The following is a 21,830-nucleotide window of genomic DNA, read 5'->3' as shown; positions in this document are numbered from 1 at the left end:
TAACCATGAAAAAAAAAAAAATTGTCATCATGCTCCCCATCACTGTTCACCTTCTTGGCTAAGTGGACCTTCTTGGTCTTAAGGGGCCTGGGTTGATTCCTGATGGGGCTGTAGGGTTTCAACTGCAGATGGTTAATTCCAATGGTTTGGGGACTAAGTGTTTGCATGTTTGCATCTTGCATCACTTCTACACTTCTCTGCAATTCACATACAACACAAAAGTTGTTCCTCCACTTCTATTACATGCAGTACCTCACATCGACAGCAGAGGGTATGCCTCAGAAGAGCTAGTCTGAGACTACGATAACCACACAAAATTATTAACATTATTGTTATTATTATTATTACAACAACAACAACAACATCAAGTAACCCTTCCAGCATGATGAGTAGGATGATACTGCGTGAGCCTCTTCAGTGTCAACTATCCAAGAATACCTCACTCTCAACTACTGACCTCCAGCTCACTTAGCAATAACACATATAGGTTTTCAGCAATGCTGGGACTATAATTGGGAATGGGAGTAGCACTCCAACATCATCATATATTGCATACCACTTAAGAATGCTTAATACCCGTTCCAGATAAATCAAACCAAAATAAGTCAGAGAGAAAAAGAGAGGGGAATAAGAAAAGAACACACATAATAGGACGATGACAAGGACAATCTCCACATATTTATATACTGCCATCTTTAAACAGATAGGCTCTCTTCTCGTCAATTCCAGTTCTTCTACATCCAAGTGTATGAAGACTTGGAGATTGTCCTTGTCCTTTCGTGTTTCCATGTTTTCCTTGTCTCCTATTCTATTGCTCCCTCTTCACACTGACCTGCCATTGTGTTCATCCTATTACATGTGTTCCTTTCCTATTCCCCCCTCTCTCTCTCTCTCTTTCTGACTTGATTTGATACTTGTTTATTTCCTATACTTAAATCAAACCAAAATAAGGTGATAATCTTTGTTCACCACCATCATCATTGTCTTAGTCTCAATGATCTTGAGGTTGGACTCCTGGAATTTGGCTTTCTACATTACAAGTCTTGTCTGCATTCATTTTCTGTTTCTCTCCAAACCATGATGTCATCAGCAAAAGCAACTGTGTTGACTTCACTTGATTTTTATTTTAACTGTGAAGTTCTTCAGTCTGTCAAAACAAATCCAGTATTAAACTAATTCAATTCAATATCATTAATTTTAATGATATCTCCTTCATGTATAATGTTTTAATAAATGTTTTCTTTTTAGGTATTTTCTAATTTAATGTTATATTGAATTGAATTGGTTGAATACAGAATTAGTTTCAACAGACTGAAGAACCTCATAGTTATAAACTGACTAAGACAAAACTGAAAAAAATGGCTTCCATTATAACAAAAAAGTGAAACATCACTTGATGTTTCCCTAATATCCTTCTTTATATCCTTGATTTTTTTTTTAAATCTGAGATGGGAACATATTGTGCCATTTCACTGTTTGCAGTGAAGTTTACCTGGAGCAAAAATGGTGACTATGCTGTGAGAACGTCGGAAATAAAACGTCATGTTCATAAATGTTAAAAGAATGATGCTTTCATCAGGTACAAGAAGGGAATGAAATATAGAAGGCGGTGAGAAAAGACGACGAAAGAATATTGTTAAAATTTATTATTGAAAAAAAAAAAAAAAAAAATTGATTTCACTGAAGACATACTGGCAGAGCGCTACGCTAATCAATCAAAGAAGAAGGTTGATCGTGAAGAAACAAGTATAAAATTAAAGATAAATAATAATAAACGTCCACGAGAACAGTACAAGACATCAGCGATAAAGAATCTTTACAACTTCGTAAAATAAAACTGCACAGTTGGACTGGCAGATTACCTCAGTGCTACGTCACGAGATACCGTCAAGGAGACGTACCAAGCGAAAGGAATTCAATATTAATAAGTTAGAGAATAATAACAACTGTTGCACAAGACATAGAAAATATTATATTACGATCAGATTGAAGCCTTACTAGACATATTGAAAGACTCCAAAACATCAAAAGATATCATTATAAGAAGCAGTAGTCACAGATTATCAATACATCATAGCAGGCCTTGTATCCATAAGATGACGAAAATGACCATGTTGATGTGCTTTTCTGTTTCAACTGCGCAAGAAACCAACTACATCATGTGCTAGAAAAGCAGAGGCGGAGGCTACTTAGATGATAGTGACACGAGCCGACAAGTCAAGCCCATGATGACCGGAGATGACCAAAGACTTTTCCAAACGTTTCCAAGAGGCTGATACGATGCCATGAACCCAAACACAGCATGTCCTAGCCAGCTGGACATGTAACAGCGACGATGAAAGCAGGAGGAAAAGATAAGTCATCTAAACTAATTTCTTTCGTGAGTAATTGATAATATTTTGTTTGGAAAGTGCCATTTTATATTTTATATTTCTTTCTTGAAAGATACATAAGAGGTGCTATTTTAAGTTTTCCAAAGAAGTGATGTTATATGAAAAGTCAACCAAATTAACAGTATGAGAGGTTATTAGGTAATCATCTAACATGAATGACAAGTCCATTGGAGTAGGAAGTGCTTAACCAGTGATGATTTAACTTTGCGTTCGTAATGTTGCCAATGTTGAATGAAAAGAGGTTAACTTAGCATAAATGCAAATATGATGCGATATTGTGGTTAACATTAGGTTTACATTAGGGCATGTACTATTAAGCTGGGTTACAATAATGTCGTAGGAAGATATAGTAAGATAATTTATGGAATTTGAAGAAAATTGAGAACAAAATAGAATATTTAGGTGGATGGTTAATGATGAGAAAGTAACATGCGTTAAGTTGAGATGAATTATTATGTTTATTGTAATATAGAGTAACACGTAAGATGTGTAATATGAAATGGATGATTTATATGTGAAGAATGGTAGAATGTTATGAAGAATAATGATGGTGATGATTATTGTTTCGTCGTGAATGAAGAGATAGATAATTTTAGCGATGATATTAAGTCAATTGACGCAATTTGAGATGGAGAATAGTTATAATTGGTTCTCAAATGTATGTTAATTCTTCAGGAAGCCTCATACAGTACCAGTTACGATCCATATAACGTGCCTATGTTAACAACTACTTATTAGATCATCAAAAATAATTCCACATAGGGAGGATAGCACAAATGTAGCTTATATCTGTACAAATTTCTAACCATAGATATTCTCATTCAGATAAGAAGAGTTAGGAAGTTTATTTACCTGCATTGAATGATATCACTGGTAATATTATCGTAACTGAAAGTTGATGGCGTCAGAGTCTTCTTACAAGCCAGATTACTTAATATCCACTTGAATTCCATTAAATAGTTGTCAGATATGAATTATAGCAAAGTATCAGATCACATATAATTACTTTATTGGCATTTAAATTAATTTTTGAAATTAATATTTATTTTTAATGAACAATTCAACTAAATAACAGTAATGACATTCTGGTTATTTTATTTTAAATGAAGGGATGACTTAATGAATTATCTTTTCTTCAACACAAGTGAAATACAACATCGAGAACTTTGAAATGTTTGAAATATATGAAATGTTTGAAACAGTTGAGAAAATACTTTCTTTAACAAATATAATTGCTGATGATTGAATATGGACAGCTAATGGCAAATGAATCTATTGTACTGTGAATTGATTAGGGAATATATACGTAAAGTAAGTAAAAGTTTTTAGAACCAGATTATGTAATGAGTGATGAAAGATGAAAACGTGATTTTGATTTTATTTATAATTGATTCAGTGTAAATAGTTTGCGTCTGACACATTTTCTAGCTCCCAATCAAGATTTGTAAAATATTGTGAACATGTTTCTTTTTATTAATTTAGTTGGAGGCCTCTAATTTGAAAATATTTTGAAAATAATTGATGAGATACGAAGTCAGTTGATTACTATTCATTTATTTAACATGATATTCAAAATACTAAAATAATTTTTCAAGATTTTCTTTATTTTAATAAAATAGTACTGTATTATATAAAACTTAATTATTCTTTCAATGACTTCCTAGGATAAATACTTAGTCTTAAGTGAATGTAGATTAAGAATTACACCAAGATATGCAGAAACGAACCGGATCGCGACTAGGAGACGTACGCTGCGTAGGTTACATTTATCCGACAGTATACCCCGACAGTGCTCTCTCGATACGGAACCCATAGCCCAAAAATTCGACTTCACTTGGAAATTGATGTTGTATTGAGCTAGCCTGGATCTTACGCGACTCGACCTAGATGCGGGAATGGCGCAATATGTTGACAGAACATATATGAGTGTTTCAGGGTTACAATGCTGATGGACATTTTAAAGGGAAAACCACTCTATATGTCTACTTCAGGGAAGATTTCTTCATAAAGATATTTAGGGCTACAGAATATGTAAGCACAAAGTTAAACAAATGCAATTTTCAATTCACTCTTCACTGTGAGTTACTGGGCATTTAAATTCTAGCTTGAAGGGTAAACAGAAATGACACACATAATTACTCACTGAGAGGTTGTGATTTTAAAATGTACCAGCAAAGCCTCACATTAGTGCCCTTACCTGCACTAATGAAGCATCTCCAGCAGCAAGTAGGTTCAGAGTAGATAGAAGCATCCACCCATTACTTGATTCTTCAGAGTTCTCTATTTCAAGGAACTTGACTATGGCACAGCTTGCAGCTTCTGTCGATTGATTTGAAGCTCTCCGTCTCATCTCCGACACCATGAGGCGAGATACTTGCTGACAAAATGCTAGGATGTCACGAAATTTTTCCATCATGTCAGCAGATGGACAGTTTCCAAACACCTGAAATGCAAAAATTTAAAAAACTAAACTGATATGATCATGAAGAAAACTACTGCAGTGGACACCAAAAACCTCAGAATGTGTAAGGAGTAGTGTACAAAGTGTCATACCATTGTTTTTGCATCTGCATAACATTTCTGCTTGATAAAATGTGTCTGTTTGATTGTTAATAACAGGTTTGAGCAAAACAAAAATAGCAGTACATATTGCTAGTGGAGTGAATATTTCCAAAATAGTTCACAGATAAACCAGTGAATAAGTAAATCATTCAAAGGAAATACCAATGAATTTTCAATGTGGTGTGTGCTACAAAAGTTTATATATTTGGCCTTCTTCAAGTAAATTTTGGAGCAACCGACACGAAATCGGGAGGTTGTGGGTTCAGATCCCACTGGTGTCTGGTTGGCCATTTTTGTTCTGTACTTAACATCTCTTCAACACATACTAAATGTACGTAACACGACCTAATAGGTTGAAAGTCGGTTTCGATAAACATTTAAATTTGACTGGTTTAAATGAATCAAAAGGTAACTCTTCTGCGGTCACTGGTCATTAATTTTGCTGTGCCATTTCCTGTTGCACCACGCAGCACAGGCTACCTTCGAGAAGCACATTGCAGGGTGTCTGAATTCTGTCTTCGGCATCATGTAGAGCGTACGTGTTGTCCAGGAGCTCTGCCTTCTCTTGGGGTAAGCAAATCTTAAATTTCATAATGTAAATTTATTTTATTTCACGTTTTAATTTGTCACAGCAGTTTACCCGTCGATCTTTCTTATCAGAAATCAATTGTAATTTACGATGGTGTAAAGAGGTTTTACATCCATGTTCACGTTGGCACGAGGCAAGCTTTTTCTAACAGTTTTGTAACTTAAAATAATTTTTTATTAAGCTTGACCTCAGCAAATCTGATTCATTTTAAAATGCTTTTCCTATGACCTATATTTTTATTTCTTTGGTGAAGGTGATTGCTTCAAATGATCAACTTGTAATTTTCTTTGATACAACTTCATTTCATCGGGGTTTGTATTTCTTTTTGTGTTAATGCTACCAGTAGTATTCCTTATTTCCGTTTCTTTAACGTTTATATAATAAATAAGTATTAACTATAAGTAGATATTAAATAAATTATTCTTTGGTCAAAGTTTCGGCCACAAAAGTCCTTCGATCCACAACCTCGTAGGGTTCCTTCTGTTGTCCACATCCTGCCATTAGTTTCCGTGTATTTTACCTTGTTTAATTTTGATTTTATGATATGGTTTTTAATAATTCTTAATTGTATTTAATATTCCAAATGTGTATTTTCTTTTATAATTGTTTTAGTAAGCCTCCAATTGCTTCTACAGTCAACACTGCAGGGGTAAATAGCCCAAGCTTCCACCTCTCCCAAGTGAAAGGTAGACAGTGATTCAGAACTTTCTCCAAGCTGTCCTCATCTTGCCACACCAAACTTTCAAAAAGATTCTTAAATTAATTTATTGCACAGAAATAAATAAGTTTACATGGTCCATATTTAGACAAAATTTCCTTCAAGCAGTTCCCTTTGACAATCCACACAACTGCAAAGGGTATAAAGTATTAGGAATAAATGTTGATGTCAGCGATATGATGAGTTTAGGTTGTTGGCTCTGATTAATGTTGTAACTCATGCAATCCACAACTGCTGCCTTTACTATGCATCAATCTTCACAGATTCAGCCTCCGGATCCCAAGATAGCAGGTTCAAACCTGGCAGGGGTAGTCGGCTTTTTGAAGGGCGCACAAAATTCCACTCAATACCCCACATTATATGATGTTGGCATGTAAAAGATCTCTGGTGAAACATTTCGTGTTTAAGTGACAAAATTTATTAAAACTCAGCCATAAGATGTTTGCATTAGATAGCTGTCGAGAACCTGATTACCACTTTGAAGCTACCTTAACAAACTTTGAAGTTAGCTTACAACTACACAACTTGTACAATCTAGTCAATCTGCTTGGTCTTACTGGAATTATATCAAAATTTGTTCATAGCCGATGTCATGATTGTTGCTTAGCGATGCTGCTGCTGTTACTGTTAAAGAATATGTGTTTCTTTTTCCAAAACTTCAGTTCCCAAGCCCAGATGAGTATGAAGGAGGGTTGGACACCAGGCTAGACACCTAAAATATTTTACAGCTACAGAACAACAAGTAAAGTTCAGCAATATCTCAACGTGAACATGGCAATGACTTATATTTTCCAGTGATGATAGAGCTGGGTATCCAGCCACTATGATATAAAATTCAGTGTTTACTGCAAAAAACATCATCCATATTGGAACTTGGAACTGCTATTCTTAAATCAAACAGGCTGGCTAGCACAATTACTCAGTGAATTCTATCTATACAAATCAGACACACTGGGCCTTTGCCTAAGTTCATTAGACTAGCAGCAACCAAATAGTCAGTGACAGTAAAACAGTCATTTACTCAGGGCACAGTGTATCTGAGCCTATATCTGTACATTCAGGAGTACGTCACGGTTGTATCCTCTCCCCAACCATGTTCCTGGTGGTGATTGATGCGGTAATGCGGAATGTAACGCAAAATGTGAAACGTGGTATCCAGTAGGGATTGGCTAATAGGTTAGAAGACCTAGACTTTGCTGACGATGTGTGTCTCCTGTCTGAGGAACATGATGAAATGCAATCAAAGATTGAAGACTTGGTAAAAGAAGGAAAAAAGGTGGGACTAACAATTAACTCAAAGAAGACCAAGGCCCTAAGGATGAACTAGACCCATTTGTCTTCAGTGATGAACCTATAGAGGATGTGGATAGTTTCACCTACTTGGGCAGTGTAGTTACCAAAGATGGAGGAGCAGTACAGGATTTTTCTCAACGTATACAACAAGCAAATGGTGCCTTCGTTCGGCTCTATCTGGTATGGAAGAATAACAAAATATCTATCAGGACCAAACTTCGCATTTTCCGAAGTAATGTCAAGGCTGTTCTACTATATGGGACAGAGACCTGGAAAGTGACTAAAGTGATTACCTCCAAGTTGCAGACCTTTGTCAACCGCTGTTTAAGGAAGATTTTAAACATCTACTAGCCGGAAATAAATCTCCAATCATGAACCATGGAGAAGGACGGGTGAAACCGAGATGGCCATACAGATAAAGCGGCGGAAATGGAAATGGATAGGGCATACGTTGAGGAAAGGGAATGAAGCCGTTGAGAGAGAGGCACTGGATTGGAAACCGCAGGGTAAAAGGAGGAGAGCAAGGCCCAAACAAACGTGACGAAGATCTGTACACATGGAGACAATGGAAGAAGGCAAGATCTGGAGAGAGGTGAAGAGGTTGGCTGGCAACAAGATCAGATGGAGATGCTTTGTTGATGCCCTATGTTCCACAAGGAACAACAGGAATTAATTTTTGAGACGATTGTGTTTGTCAAAATCTAACCTATGTTTTGTACTACACTCGCGGCAGGCAACATTCAATGGAAGAGTGTCTGAGACAATTTGAATCTCCAATACCAATTTCATCTCGAACTTCCGCGTGGTTTTGTTGCGGTTTATATGTTTTTTAAGTGATTAAGTTTTTGAACCCTAACTCATGTTTATACAATTTTGACTCACCCTTCATGACCATTTTGTAAACTGACAATGTAATTCACTATTTCATGTCTGTCATTTAATCACACTGATTTAACATCTTGTATAATGTAAATGTCTACATGCTTACGCCTATGCCTATTTCCCACATTTTGGCTGAAGATGACGCCAAACAGCGTCGAAACTAGTTCCAAGTGTAAATATATGTTGTAAATAAACTTATAACATTTATTTGTATTGAAAAGGTGGACCCTTTTAAGTTTCCTATCTTAAGTAGTAAGAAGTACTCAGGGCACAACCAGCAGCATCTACATGGCATTCGACTAGTACTCAGTCAAAAGGTGACTAAAGCTCTCATTGGATGGAACCTGGTAAATGGCCAAATCAACACAGTATGCTTTCATTCGGCTCACACCAGGATGACTATTGTACAAGTCCATGCACCAATGGAAGATGCAGATGATGGTGACAAGAATGCTTTTTATGAGCATGATGAATTCAATGAAATACCAAACTACAATCTTACACTCCTTATGGGTGATATGAATGTGTTACTCAGTAACGACTGTAAGGGCTATCAACATGTAAATAGACTAGAGATTTTAAAGAATGGTTTAATACACTTAAATAGGAAAGTGCTTTGTTTGAAACCACTTAAAACTTCAATAATAATAATAATAATAATAATAATAATAATAATAATAATAATAATAATAATAACGTCTCCAAGTTACAGAACCAACTAACCCCAATACTGAGTTTATCCCTCCTCCAACGTATGAAGAAGTCAGAGATGTAATTAAATTACTCAAGAACAATAAAGCTTCTGGAGAAGACGGGATAGTAGCAGAAATGCTAAAACATGCCGGAGAACACACCTTCAGGAGCATACATAAAGTAATTCTGGACATATGGACTAGTGAGAGGCTCCCAGATGATTGGACGTCAGCCATTATCCATCCAATCCACAAGAAGGGAAGCAAAACAGATCCCAGTAACTACAGAGGAATATCACTCCTTGCTGTTACCTATAAGATATTTTCCAAGATTCTGGAACGCCATGTCACAAGACAGTTGGATAAAGAGTTAGGAGAATATCAAGCAGGGTTCAGAGCATCGAGGTCCTGTACCGAGCAGATACAAAATCTGAAGACCATCCTTCAATACAGCAAATCAAGAGCTCGACAATGGGTAGCTATATTTGTCGACTTCCAGAAAGCATACGACTCAGTAGATAGAATTACTCTTTACAATACATTAAGAGAACTAGGACTTAACGACAAGATCAACAGGCTGGTGCAAGCAACCTTGCACAATACCACAGCCAGAGTAAAGTTTAGAGGACAACTCTCGGAGAGTTTCGCCATTAAAACAGGGGTGAGACAAGGAGATGGCATCTCATGTATATTATTTAACTGCGTTCTGGAAAAGATAATTAGAGAGTGGATGAGATTCCTTCCAGAGAACACTGGATTACGGATGGGGATTAAAGCAGACAACCTGAGGATACCATGCCTAGCCTTTGCAGACGATCTGACTTTATTGGCAAATGACATACAGGAGGCTACTACTCAGCTCCAAACACTGCACTCAATAGCGGCTAAAACGGGTCTTTTGATCAACATAGGAAAGACCGAGTTTGTTACTAACATCAAAGATGCCCCTGGAAAGATGAGAGTCAGTGATAATATCTACATCAAGAGAGTCAAAAGTGTAAAGTACCTTGGGGAATGGTTCTCAGAGGACCTCAGCGAAACAATGGCTCTTGAACACAGGAGACTCAAACTAGATAAGGCTTACCATGCCTGTAGAAAGCTGTATGCTTCAAAAAATCTGTCGATGAATGTCAAACTAAGACACTACAATGCAGTAATCAGACCGTCAGTCCTCTATGCAGCAGAGTGTCTATATTTAACTAAGAAGACCCCACTAAGAGCCCTCGAGGTACAAGAAAGAAAGTTCCTGAGACGGATAGTGGGACCAAGAATTTTACCAGATGGAAGCCGATGGTATCAACCAAATCGTGAGCTATATAAACACCAAGAAAATCTCATAGATGCCATCAGAAGAAGGCGACTGGCTTTTTACGGACACCTATCCAGAATGGACTCAAATAGATTATCTCATAGGATCTTCAAGGCTGCTAACAAGGGCAAAGCTACTGGGTTCGTGTGGATGAAGCAAGTGGAGAAGGACCTTTCGGAACTCCACATAAATCAAAACGACATAGCTGATCGGAGTAACTATCATACAACTCTTAAAACTAAATCCTTTGTAACATCCCTCACAGAAGTTACCCAGAGACCAAAAGACGAGACCAGGAAATGGTCTGAGGAACGTAAGATTGAATTTAGCCGGAAAATGAAGGACTACTGGGCCATCAGGAAAGCTCGAGGTACCAACAAGAAAACAGCTGCCAAACCAGCCGCTAAGAACACCAATTGTGGCAAACAACGACGATGACTTCAAGAAACAGCTAAAACACAAGCACCGTGGTCCATAGATGGCCCTAACGAATTAAAAAAAAATAATAATAATAATAATAATAATAATTTTATATCCCACTAACTACATTTTTATAATTTTTGAGACGCCAAGGTGCCGGAATTTAGTCCCTCAGGAGTTCTTTTACGTGCCAGTAAATCAACCGACATGAGGCTGACATATCTGAGCACCTTCGAATACCACTCGACTGAGCCAGGATCAAACTTGCCAAGTTGGGGTTAGAAGGCCAGAGCCTTAACCGTCTGAGCCACTCAGCCCGGTGCTTAAAACTTTGTAAGACTGGTTCATTTGGTTAAGAGTATCACACAACCCTGTGCACTTGACAGCCTTATCAATTGCATGTCATTTAAGGGTTGTCATAAAGGAATGAACAAGAGTGAACTACATGAACTGAGAAACTTCTAAAAGACAGGGTAACAACTTATATAAAATCAGATGCTGCTGATACAACTCAGTCTGCACTACAACTTAGTCAAACAGAAGACTAAAGAATTCAGTGGAATGTATACTCAATCAGGATTGTGGAATCTCTTTGATGCAAGACAGGTCAATTTTAAGACAGATACAACTTGTAACTACTGTAAGACTATACATCATAACTCTGTCATCACGACAATGAGACCATCTTGTCAAATGTAAGCTTTGTCCTCAGTCTCTGTTAAAGGGATAGTTTTGAATTATTTACTGCAAGTAAAGGAGAATAACAAATATATTCGGAAAGAAGGGAAGATCCCACAAGATTGGGCAAAAGGCATCGCTGTTCCCCTCTTCAAGAAAGGAAGCAGGCAAAAATGTGGCAAGTACACATGAATCACACTTCTGTCACATGGACTTAACCCCCCACCATGGCACTACAGTCCTTCAAGGGCCTTGGCCTACCAAGCGACCACTGCTCAGCCCAAAGGCCTGCAGATTACGAGGTGTCATGTGGTCAGCACGACGAACCCTCTCGGCTGTTATTCTTGGCTTTTGAGACTGCGGCAGCTATCTCACCGTCAGACAGCTCCTCAATTCTAATCACGTAGGTTGAGTGGACCTCGAACCAACCCTCAGGTCCAGGTAAAAATCCCTGACCTGGCCGGGAATCGAACCTGGGACCTCCGGGTAAGAGGCAGGCATGTTACCCCGACACCACAGGGTCGCCCACTTGGAGAAAATTATTGAACAATGATTAAGGGCTATTAATGAACTACAAATTGAAGAGGAACAGTGCAGGTTTAGAAGCAAAAGAACAGACTTTATCTTCACTGTTAAGATGATAATGCAAAAACACTGGGAGAAGAGAATAGATATCATCTTTGTCTTCTTGGATATAGAAAAGGCATATAATGACTTGCCAAGAGACAAAATATGGGAATGTCTGGAAAGAAGCAACGTGCCAGTACATCTTACCAACAAGGTTAAAATGTTATACAACCACTGCCACAGCTGTATCCAGATAGGAGATGGTTATTCTGACTGGTTCACTACAAATAAAGGAGTGCAACAGGGCAGCACTTTGTCACCTCTCCTGTTCATTATCGTGATGGATGAAGTAATGAAGAGAGTGAAGAATGAATCTAATGAGGACTTCAATGCATTAATCTTCACAGATGATGTGGTAATTTGGGGAGGATCAGGAGAAGAAGTTCAATAGAAATTAAACACTTGGAACCAGCAGCTTAAGCAGTTTGGCCTAAAAATCAGCCACACAAAAACAGTAGTGATGCCAGTCAGCAGGCAAGCCCTACAGGTTAACATCCAACTGCACGGCAAGAAACCAAAAAACATTAACAGTTTTCAGAGTCCAAAAAGGAGCACAATTTTATCATCAAGTTAGGTCTCTTCTATGGGATAACCAAATACCTTTAAGAACAAAGAGAACCTTTTATCCGGTATATTTCATGCCAATAACTGCATATGCCCTTGAAACCTGTATGATCAACAGTAGAGATGGTAGCAGACTTCAAGCTGAAGAAATGAAGTTCCTGAGATCAATGCTATAGAAACAAGAAAAGATAGGATCCCGAATGAAGAGATCCATCATAATACACAAGTAAAGCAGTTGCTAAGCGAAAATGTAAGATCAAGGAAAATAATAATAATAATAATAATAATAATAATAATAATAATAATAATAAATTGTATGGCCATGTAAAAAGGAGGTTGGATGGATCAAACGAGAACAGCAAGAAAGTGGCTAGAAAAGGAACCAGAAGGCAAAAGACCTAGAGGCAGACAAAGGAAACTGTGGATCAGTCAAGTAAAGCAGGACCAGAAAGGAAGAGGAGTGGAATGACACGAAGCTGAGAAGGAAGAAGTGTACCTGGATAGACAAAGGGAGAGTGCTCTTGTACCACACCCGGTTGGCTGGAGATGGTTAAAGGATGACAATGATGATCAATCAATCAATCAATCAATCAATCAATCAATCAATCAATCAATGATCTGCATTTAGGGCAGTTTCCCAGGTGGCAGATTCCCTATCAATTGTTTACCTCACATTTACATTTATTTATAATTGTTATTGTTATAATTAGTTTTTTCCTACATATTTTCAATGAACTTGGAAATTTATCGAACATTTCCCTTGATAATTTATTCCAATCCCTTACTCCTCCTCCTATAAATGAATATTTGCCCTAATCTGTCCTCTTGAATTCCAACTTTATCTTCATATTATGATCTTTCCTAGTTTTAAAAGCTCCACTCAAGTTTATCCTTCTACTTATGTCATTCCACGCCAGCTCACCACTGACAGCTCAAAACATACCACATAGAAGAGCATCTTGTCTCCTTACTCCCGAGTCTTCCTAGCCCAAAGTTTGCAACATTTTACTAACACTAGTCCTTTGTCGGAAAATCACTCAGAACAAATCGTGCTGCTTTCCTTTGAATTTTTTCCAGTTCTCAAAAATTGTAATATAAATACAGTACAGTATATGAAACATTTATGAACAACTATGAATTCAAAGATTTAAAAATTTAAGATAGAAGCACATGAAGAGTGATAAGCTTATGTAATGTATCAATGTAGTAAAAAAAAAAAAGGCTCTTCACATCTGGATGATGGAGTACCTAACCAGCTTGAGCTCGGTGAGTGTATATCTTGAATCTGGTAATAAACACAATCAACGTTCTTGATTTCATACATCATTCATAATGATGTAAACATCATGTCACTTTTCAGTGAGATTCTGCTGTTTACTGTTGCTTCTTTACAGCCTATTACTGAAGTTCTTCATTTGTATTAATCTACCATGACCAGAGCTCTACACATTGGTATTGCAATAATGATATTGATTTTATAAATTACTTTGCCTCTCTGGATCTACACTAATATGCATTTAAGAACATCCCACAGGAAGACATGTATCTGCCCAAAGCTAGTACACAAGAAGGATGTGGTACGTGGGAGTGATTGCAACATCAAGTCTGCGGGACATTCAGAACATTAAAAACAACACATACAACAGGCTCCTTAACAAGGAGTGGAACCACCCTGAATGGTGAGACATACAGCGATTCTGGGGTGTAACCTAAATAAACTACAAAAGCTGAATGGCTGAATGTCTCTCTGGAGTATGATATTCCATGCTCTCTCTACTTCTTGCTGCAGCTGGACGACAGTCATTGCCGGGGCTGGGCTGGATGATAGTCATCCTCAGGACTGAGCTGGACGCCATTCCATTACTTCCCACACATGATCTCTGGGACTGAGGCCTGGAAAGCTAGCAGGCCAGGGAAGTATATATCCATTACGTAAAGCATGCTGCATTGCGTTGGAGAAATGAGGACGCAAGTTATCTCGAAGTGTGTTGAAATAAGCTCAGAAGATAGGATTGACAACATCACGAATGTACGATGCACTCATTATGCTCCCGTGGGCCCGGTATGGCAAGTGTGATTACACGATGGTTTGTTCTGCTCACCCGCACATCCATAAATGTGAACACGTCCAACACTTTGTCCAAGACAGAAATGAATCATCACTGAATACCCCTCAACTCTCCAACACACTATCTACTGACATTATTGGAGACATTCATGACTATGAGAATGCATCAGGGGTAAATGTGCCAGAGGAACATGAGAATGTAAACCTAGCTCCAACAATCAAATGTTTATTGTTTATGCAGACACATAAGTGAGGGGGCCACAGTGACTGAGTGCTTGTATGGTTGCTGCTCTGTCTGTCAGAGCAGCACAAACGATCCCTCAGTCTAGGCAATCACCAGTGCAGCAAGTGCCACTGGTGGGGCTAGGCAGATGTGGGAACTCTGTCTCCTATTTTCTCCACCACCAATGGACCAATGATGTGTCACGTCGCAAGTCAGTGGCAATTCTGTGAAAACATCCAGCCACCTTCTTGGAGTCCCATTGTACAGTCATACTTAAAGTCACTTATGTGCTCAACTGGTGCTCACTGTTGTCTTTCATGTATTGCGGACACACTCTGTGACACATGAAGTAGAATCGCACATCCAAGTGGACCTGTTGCATTATCATATGATCAACAATAAGACAATAGGTCCAATGGTTATCAACTAGTGCAGGCGAGTGGTGCCCTTCTACACGTGAACAGTTTGTGTCGTTAAACCCGTTTGGATTGGAAGATCCTTATTAAGTGCTCTTAAATACATTTGCACTAGTATATCAACGAACTATCTGTTCATGCCCAAGTGATAACAACTTTTGGGTACAGGCTGGTTCACAATGACACTGAATAAATCATAAGAACAGACTACGAAGGTTAGGAGTGTTAACCTCCAATCTCATTACCTTTCATACAGGCGGTTGTACGTTGCCTTCTCAAGGTTGAACAGCAGAAGAAAGCTTTTAATTTCACTCCTAATAATGCAACTATGAATGCTGCCTATTAGGAGATAATTAAATAATAAGATCTGGCTGCAGAACCAAATGGTGAGCTTTTCAGGATGCCCTTTTCTTCACAAGGAAAAATAAGAATTAGACTAAATTATTGTTAAAATCAGTCAAAGATAATGGTAACAGCAACCTCTGAATAAAAAGCAAATACTTCTTAGACCGAAATCAGATATCTTCAACCATCAGTTCATCAACGAACATGAGCTATCAAGTGCAAAATACTCTAGCATTTACAATAAAAGAAAATGACACGTGAATATATCTATACATATCATGATATTGAAACGGGAACGCCCTACGAGCATTCACGTTTCATTCTTTTGTTAAGAGGAGCTCGCTAACACCCGGCCGTAAGCATTTAAAACTTGCGCCGAGCGCACAGGCATAGAGGGAACTGCAAGCAAGCTCGCGATGTTCTAGAACACCGGCCAAGGACAAGCGACGTCACGCAGAAGGTTCTTTCGTGTTCCATAGCATTGCTGCATGAACGAAATGTAATATCAACATTTCAATAACGTCACCTTGCAGGCAGGAATAATGAACGCTGCTAGCCGAAATTTCGTGTCAATCGGTGTAAAGATGGCCAAGATATAAAATTTTCTTGGGGCCCACATGTGTAGCCACGCCCACCGGCCTTCGGCAATATAAGCGAGTCGCCAGCCTGGGGTAAAGAGAGAGTGTGCAGTGTGCAGCTGCAGTGTGTCGTAGGCAGAGAGTGAGGGGAGTTGGCAGTAAGCCGTGAGTTCAGTGTGTGTGTGCAAGTAAGCACGTCGCGACATAATTCGTCACTCGGTCCGGCTGTATACTTGAGTTCAGAAACGTTAGTGTTAAAAGCTTTCTCCGTGGGCTTGACTTTATTTAAAGACTGTGTTTCTAACATAAACTGTGCCAGCCTTCACTTCATTTAAAGACTGTGTGAAAACAGCGATGGTGTTTCTAGCATAAACTGTGCCAGCCTTGATTTCATTTAAAGACTGTGTTTCTAGCATGAACTGTGCCAGCCTTGACTTCATTTACAGACTGTGTTTCTAGCATAAACTGTGCCAACCTCGATTTCATTTAAAGACTGTGTGAAAACAGCGATAGTGTTTCTAGCCAACCTTGATTTCATTTAAAGACTGTGGTTATCCATTTTTCGGAACTGTGTTCGTAATAAAACTGTGCCGACCTTCATTTCATTTAAAGACTGTGTCTATCCGTTGAACTGTGTTCGTAATAAACTGTGCCAACATTCCCTCTTAAAGACAGTATTAACTTGTGGAATACAGTATCGTGATTTCTTTCCGAGGAACCATGCCAATTCCCATCATAACCTGTTCAGAATCACGTATGATCTTAAGTGCCTGTGATAATCTTCTGAAAATTACGACGTTACAGAACTTGGACAGTCGTTTATTTCAACAAGTGTGTGAATATTGTGCTCATGGAGTACAGTGCAGAGACTGTACCCGGTGAATTTAATTTTCTTTATGAAGTGCTTAATCACTGCACCTCGGAAGGTCCTAGATTGTTTTCGTTTGTTTATTATTCCAAATACGATAATTCCTTCCATCTTATCCTCGTGGAACTGTGACTCTAACTTTATCCTTGCTGCTAAAGTGCGTTCAACATCATTGACTGTGGGAACTATTTCGGCGTGCTTCGCCTTAGAGAGGTGTCACACCAGTGTCCCGTGACGTCCGATGTGGAAGCTCCACATTTCCCCGTTCCTGCCTCAGGTTCGAGTCATCAACACTAATACAGAGAAAACACCAACGGCGGAAGACAACGCCAACGCCGACCGCAAGACGACGCAGCCGCCGCAGGACGACGTCCCCTCCACGCCTTCAGGGACAACTCCACGATTCAGCTGTAAAAGGTGACAATTCTTTGCATATCTATTGAATAAACTGAAGGATCCACTTAATCATGAAAATTTTTTTTTCACTACCCTTCTCTCTCTCACTCTCTTAGCATGGGCCGTACACGCCTTGTCGTACCTCATGCTCTCCGATAAACTGAAGTACGGGCGTTCCTGTTTCAATATAAAGTCTTTATTTGGTGACTGTTTTTTCTGTGTGTGTTAATCTTGGGAACTACTACATGGATTTCCAGTTTCCACTGTTAGAGCATAATAGAGGAATATTTAAGCACATGAAACATTAGCCTATGGACAAAAGAGAGCCAAGCAGTAGTCATTTTAAGCGAAGAAGGTCGATAAAAAACAGCCATTTGAGCACTTTCTTGGCTTTATACCGCATAAATGATTAATGACAAATCCCCAGTATGTGTAGAAGAACTGTTAAGCATAAAAAGCTCTATAAAAAGTATGCAGTGGTATACATCTATCTGGATGATTCCCTAGTTGGGCTTCTTAAAACAAAAATAATCATCACCGTATATATCTATCTGTAAAAGGCAGTTCTCAATAAACGATTTTATACTGAAAGCAATAAATGTCATTATTGATGGTCACTTCCAGAGGCTGGTCAGAACAAATAATTCAGTGTTGACTTTCTTCTTCATCTTCATCAGCCTGTTGTCATCCACTCCTGAATGTAGGCATCTTCCAATTTCAGCTATGTAGTTCGATCTGTTGCTGTCTGGAGTCAGTTCTTCCCTCCAGTCTTTCTAATGTCATCAGCCCAGTGTAGTGGTGGTCTTGCAACACCATCAATCTGTCTTGGGTTGCCACCTCAAACACTCTCTTGGTATATCAACTTCCATCATGTCTCACTACATGTCTTGCCCATTTCCATGTCTTATTTCTGTTACTGTTTTCTTTCTCCTACTGGCACTTTTCACACACTGTGAACTATGTCACATACACGTGGACTTGGTGCTGTTTTATGGCCGGATACTCTTCCTGATACCAGTACCTTATTTCTCTCACTGAAGCTACAATACTGGTTCCAGAATATGTCTTAAACTGAAGAACAATACAAATCTGGTTAAAAGAAAAGAAAAATCCTCAGAACTGCCACAGAATGTGTGCACTGACTATGAAGCAACATCACACAATGTCTGATAGAAGCAGTGAAAGGTGGGATAATGTACTAACCTTACAAAAGAGAGGCAACATGTTGTAGAGCTTATCATCACGCTCCTTTTCACTGAGTGGATGAGGAGGATGAGTATATTCAGAAAAGAGCTTCTTAAGATGCATGAGCCCAAGGGCAGTATGTTGCGGGTTGGAGTTGGCCTCATCCTGGGACATGCTCGCCGTAGCAGTACTGCTCTGGCGGAACTTCCGCATGATGTTCATGTTGGAAGATTAGAAATGAAGCAACTGAAAAGAAAACAATTATGGTATAATTTTGCTAAGGACATATTCTTGGGGAAATCATGCAGGTATATATAAATATTCTCCATACACCAAATTCTGACATAATAACCAAGTTTGCGTGATACCAATAAAGACAGCCTTTTTAAGCTTAAATTTTGAATTCTTCTCGGTGAAAAAGAAAAAAAAAAAAAAAAAAAGAAAGGCATTTTTCTTCTCACTATTGTACTTTGCAGAATAACCTTAGTAAATGTCACATATATCACTATTTATTTATGGAGTAGAAACCTGGATTGCCAAATAGTGAACCTTAAATTAAAAGTAATAAACTTCATTGTTAGGTTCCGTATTGAGTTGAGACTATGCTTAAAGTAAATACAAAATTTTAATATTCCACCTTCTCAATACTAAAAAATCATTTGATGTTTTTACAAAAACATTACAATGATATTAAAAGGTACTAGTTTCGGTCCACTGTGGACCATCATCAGCCTAGCCAAATTACAACAGTAAAAGACATAGTGATAAAAATAGTGTGGAGAAATGAGAGAGGATCTAGAAGGATGGGATGGTGGTGGAATGACAGATAAAAGTGAAAAACCGTATTTGCGAATAATGATAAAAGTAACAGAAGTGTTCACAATGACAAGTAAAATCTTGTGAAGTCACGTAAAAACTCTTGATGAGATAGTTTTTGGTTAGCAGTTACTCCTGTGTTGCACGATTGACATATATAACTACGTATATGCTTCTAGAAAGTTGTAGATGTAAGTTCCACTTTTGCGTAGAGGGAAGAATTGTCCGATGAGACCAGCACAAGATTAAAAGTTGACAAAGTTGAACCTGTTCTATGGTGGAGTGAAAGGCTTTCTGTGTTAAACAGAAGTAGTCTCAGTTCAATCAGGACCCCAATGAACCTGGGGAAAGAAGATAGTATTAACGCGGGTAATCGGATAGAGAACAAGCGAGGCACCGGAAAATATAAACGATGACTGATGATGGTCCACAGTGGACCGAAACTAGTACCTTTTAATATCATTGTAATGTTTTTGTAAAAACATCAAATGATTTTTTAGTATTGAGAAGGTGGAATATTAAAATTTTGTATTTACTTTAAGCATAACCTTAAATTAGACAAAACACCTCATTTAATCATCTAAGTAGCTCAATTGTTTAATTTTGCTCACCATGATGGAAGAGAATCTCAGTACAGTCAGTCGACATTTAAGAAGACTTGATTAGGCGAGATCCAGATCAGTAAGAAATAATGAACCCTTTCCAAGGCAAAATTTTATCCTATCAAGTCACCAATAAAAAGTGAAGGTAATGGAAAGGAACAAACAAGTGTAATGTAAGCTTCAGTGCCTTTCATTTTTCCTCTCTTTGTACATATGTCTTGAAGTAATATGAAATGTAAATCATTAATGTATTTGTTCATTAATGCAGATTACTCCTCTTTTTTTTTTTGCTATTGGCTTTAAGTCTCATCGACACAGATAGGTCTTATGGCGACGATGGGATAGAAAAGGCCTAGGAGTTGGAAGGAAGCGGCCATGGCCTTAATTAAGGTACAGCCCCAGCATTTACCTGGTGAGAAAATGGGAAACCACGGAAAACCATTTTCATGGCTGCCAACAGTGGGATTCAAACCCACTACCTCCCGGATGCAAGCTCACAGCCGCGCGCTCCTAACCGCATGGCAAACTCGTCCGGTAATGCAGATTACTGGGATTCTCAGAAACACTGTTTATGCGGTTTTCTAAGTGAAGTCAACATAGGTCATTAGCTCATTACAATAAACGTCAGTAAGAATGTAGCGATTAAAAGAAATGTTATCGTATAAAATACTCAATCAAATGGAAAACCACACATTTTCTCATTTAATGAACAGTACAATGGTGTCGATATAACAGTCCAAAGTCCCAGTGCTGGAATGACCAGGCCGCAGACAGCCGTGAACACTCCTCTGCCACTGTTTATGTAAGTGAGCACACTGCTCATTCCAATCAGTGCCACAGAGTAGGGATTGAATAGCTCGAATGCTATGATGAACCAGCGAGTTATCTAAGTTATCTAACTCTCCAGCTACTTTCCGCCAATATTCAGGCAGGCTGTTATACTCGGTATGACCGGGCGAGTTGGCCATGTGGTTAGGGGCGCGCAGCTGTGAGCTTGGATCCGGGAAATACTGGATTCGAACCCCACTGTCGGCAGTCCTGAAGATGGATTTCCGTGGTTTCCCATTTTCACACCAGGCAAATGCAGGGGCTAAACCTTAATCAAGGCCACGGCCGCTTCCTTCCCACTCCCAGCCCATTCCTATCCCACCGTCGCCTTAAGACCTATCTGTGTCTGTGCGACATACAGCAAATTTTAAAAAAATACTCGGTACGCAACAGTAATCCCATCTATCAGAAGTGAGTGGCAACAGAAGACACAAAGCATATCACAACAAACAATGGTCAATGTCATGTTATTGTGGATCAATTTTATGAGGCCTTCACATTTAGTTTTCTTTCAACTCTGTGATATTAGGGAGTCTTATAAAATTATTTACAGCGTAGATTGTAGTTCCTTATTCCCCAACATTACATAACGATTTTCATTAAATTCTGTTTACCCATTTTCTCGCGACTCGGCGCTGATATGGACTTAAAGCAACAAAAATCCAAATTCATTAATATCTCTGTTATCATAGCTGGTACGGAAAAAATGTATAAGACATAAATGATCAGAAATTTAGTACTATATAACTTTAGTTATGTAGTATTTATCGACAGGAAC

At 38.5% G+C, this 21,830-nt stretch overlaps 1 protein-coding gene across 1 annotated transcript in view; it reads right to left on the bottom strand.

The window, feature by feature from the left end:
• Positions 1-21,830, bottom strand: part of bchs (WD repeat and FYVE domain containing 3 bchs) — a 478,767-nt gene that overhangs the window by 448,205 nt on the left and 8,732 nt on the right. The window contains exons 2-3 of the mRNA XM_067152491.2: positions 18,825-19,052; positions 4,591-4,836 (exon numbers count right to left, since the gene is read on the bottom strand). Coding sequence (XP_067008592.2) covers positions 4,591-4,836; positions 18,825-19,028 — 450 coding nt within the window. The 5' untranslated portion in view covers positions 19,029-19,052. The remainder of the gene's footprint in view (positions 1-4,590; positions 4,837-18,824; positions 19,053-21,830) is intronic.

The sequence above is a fragment of the Anabrus simplex genome, chromosome 8 (assembly GCF_040414725.1).
Source record: "Anabrus simplex isolate iqAnaSimp1 chromosome 8, ASM4041472v1, whole genome shotgun sequence".
Taxonomy (NCBI): domain Eukaryota; kingdom Metazoa; phylum Arthropoda; class Insecta; order Orthoptera; family Tettigoniidae; genus Anabrus; species Anabrus simplex.
Note: the sequence above shows the minus strand (reverse complement) of the source record. Positions and strands in the feature narration are given on the sequence as shown.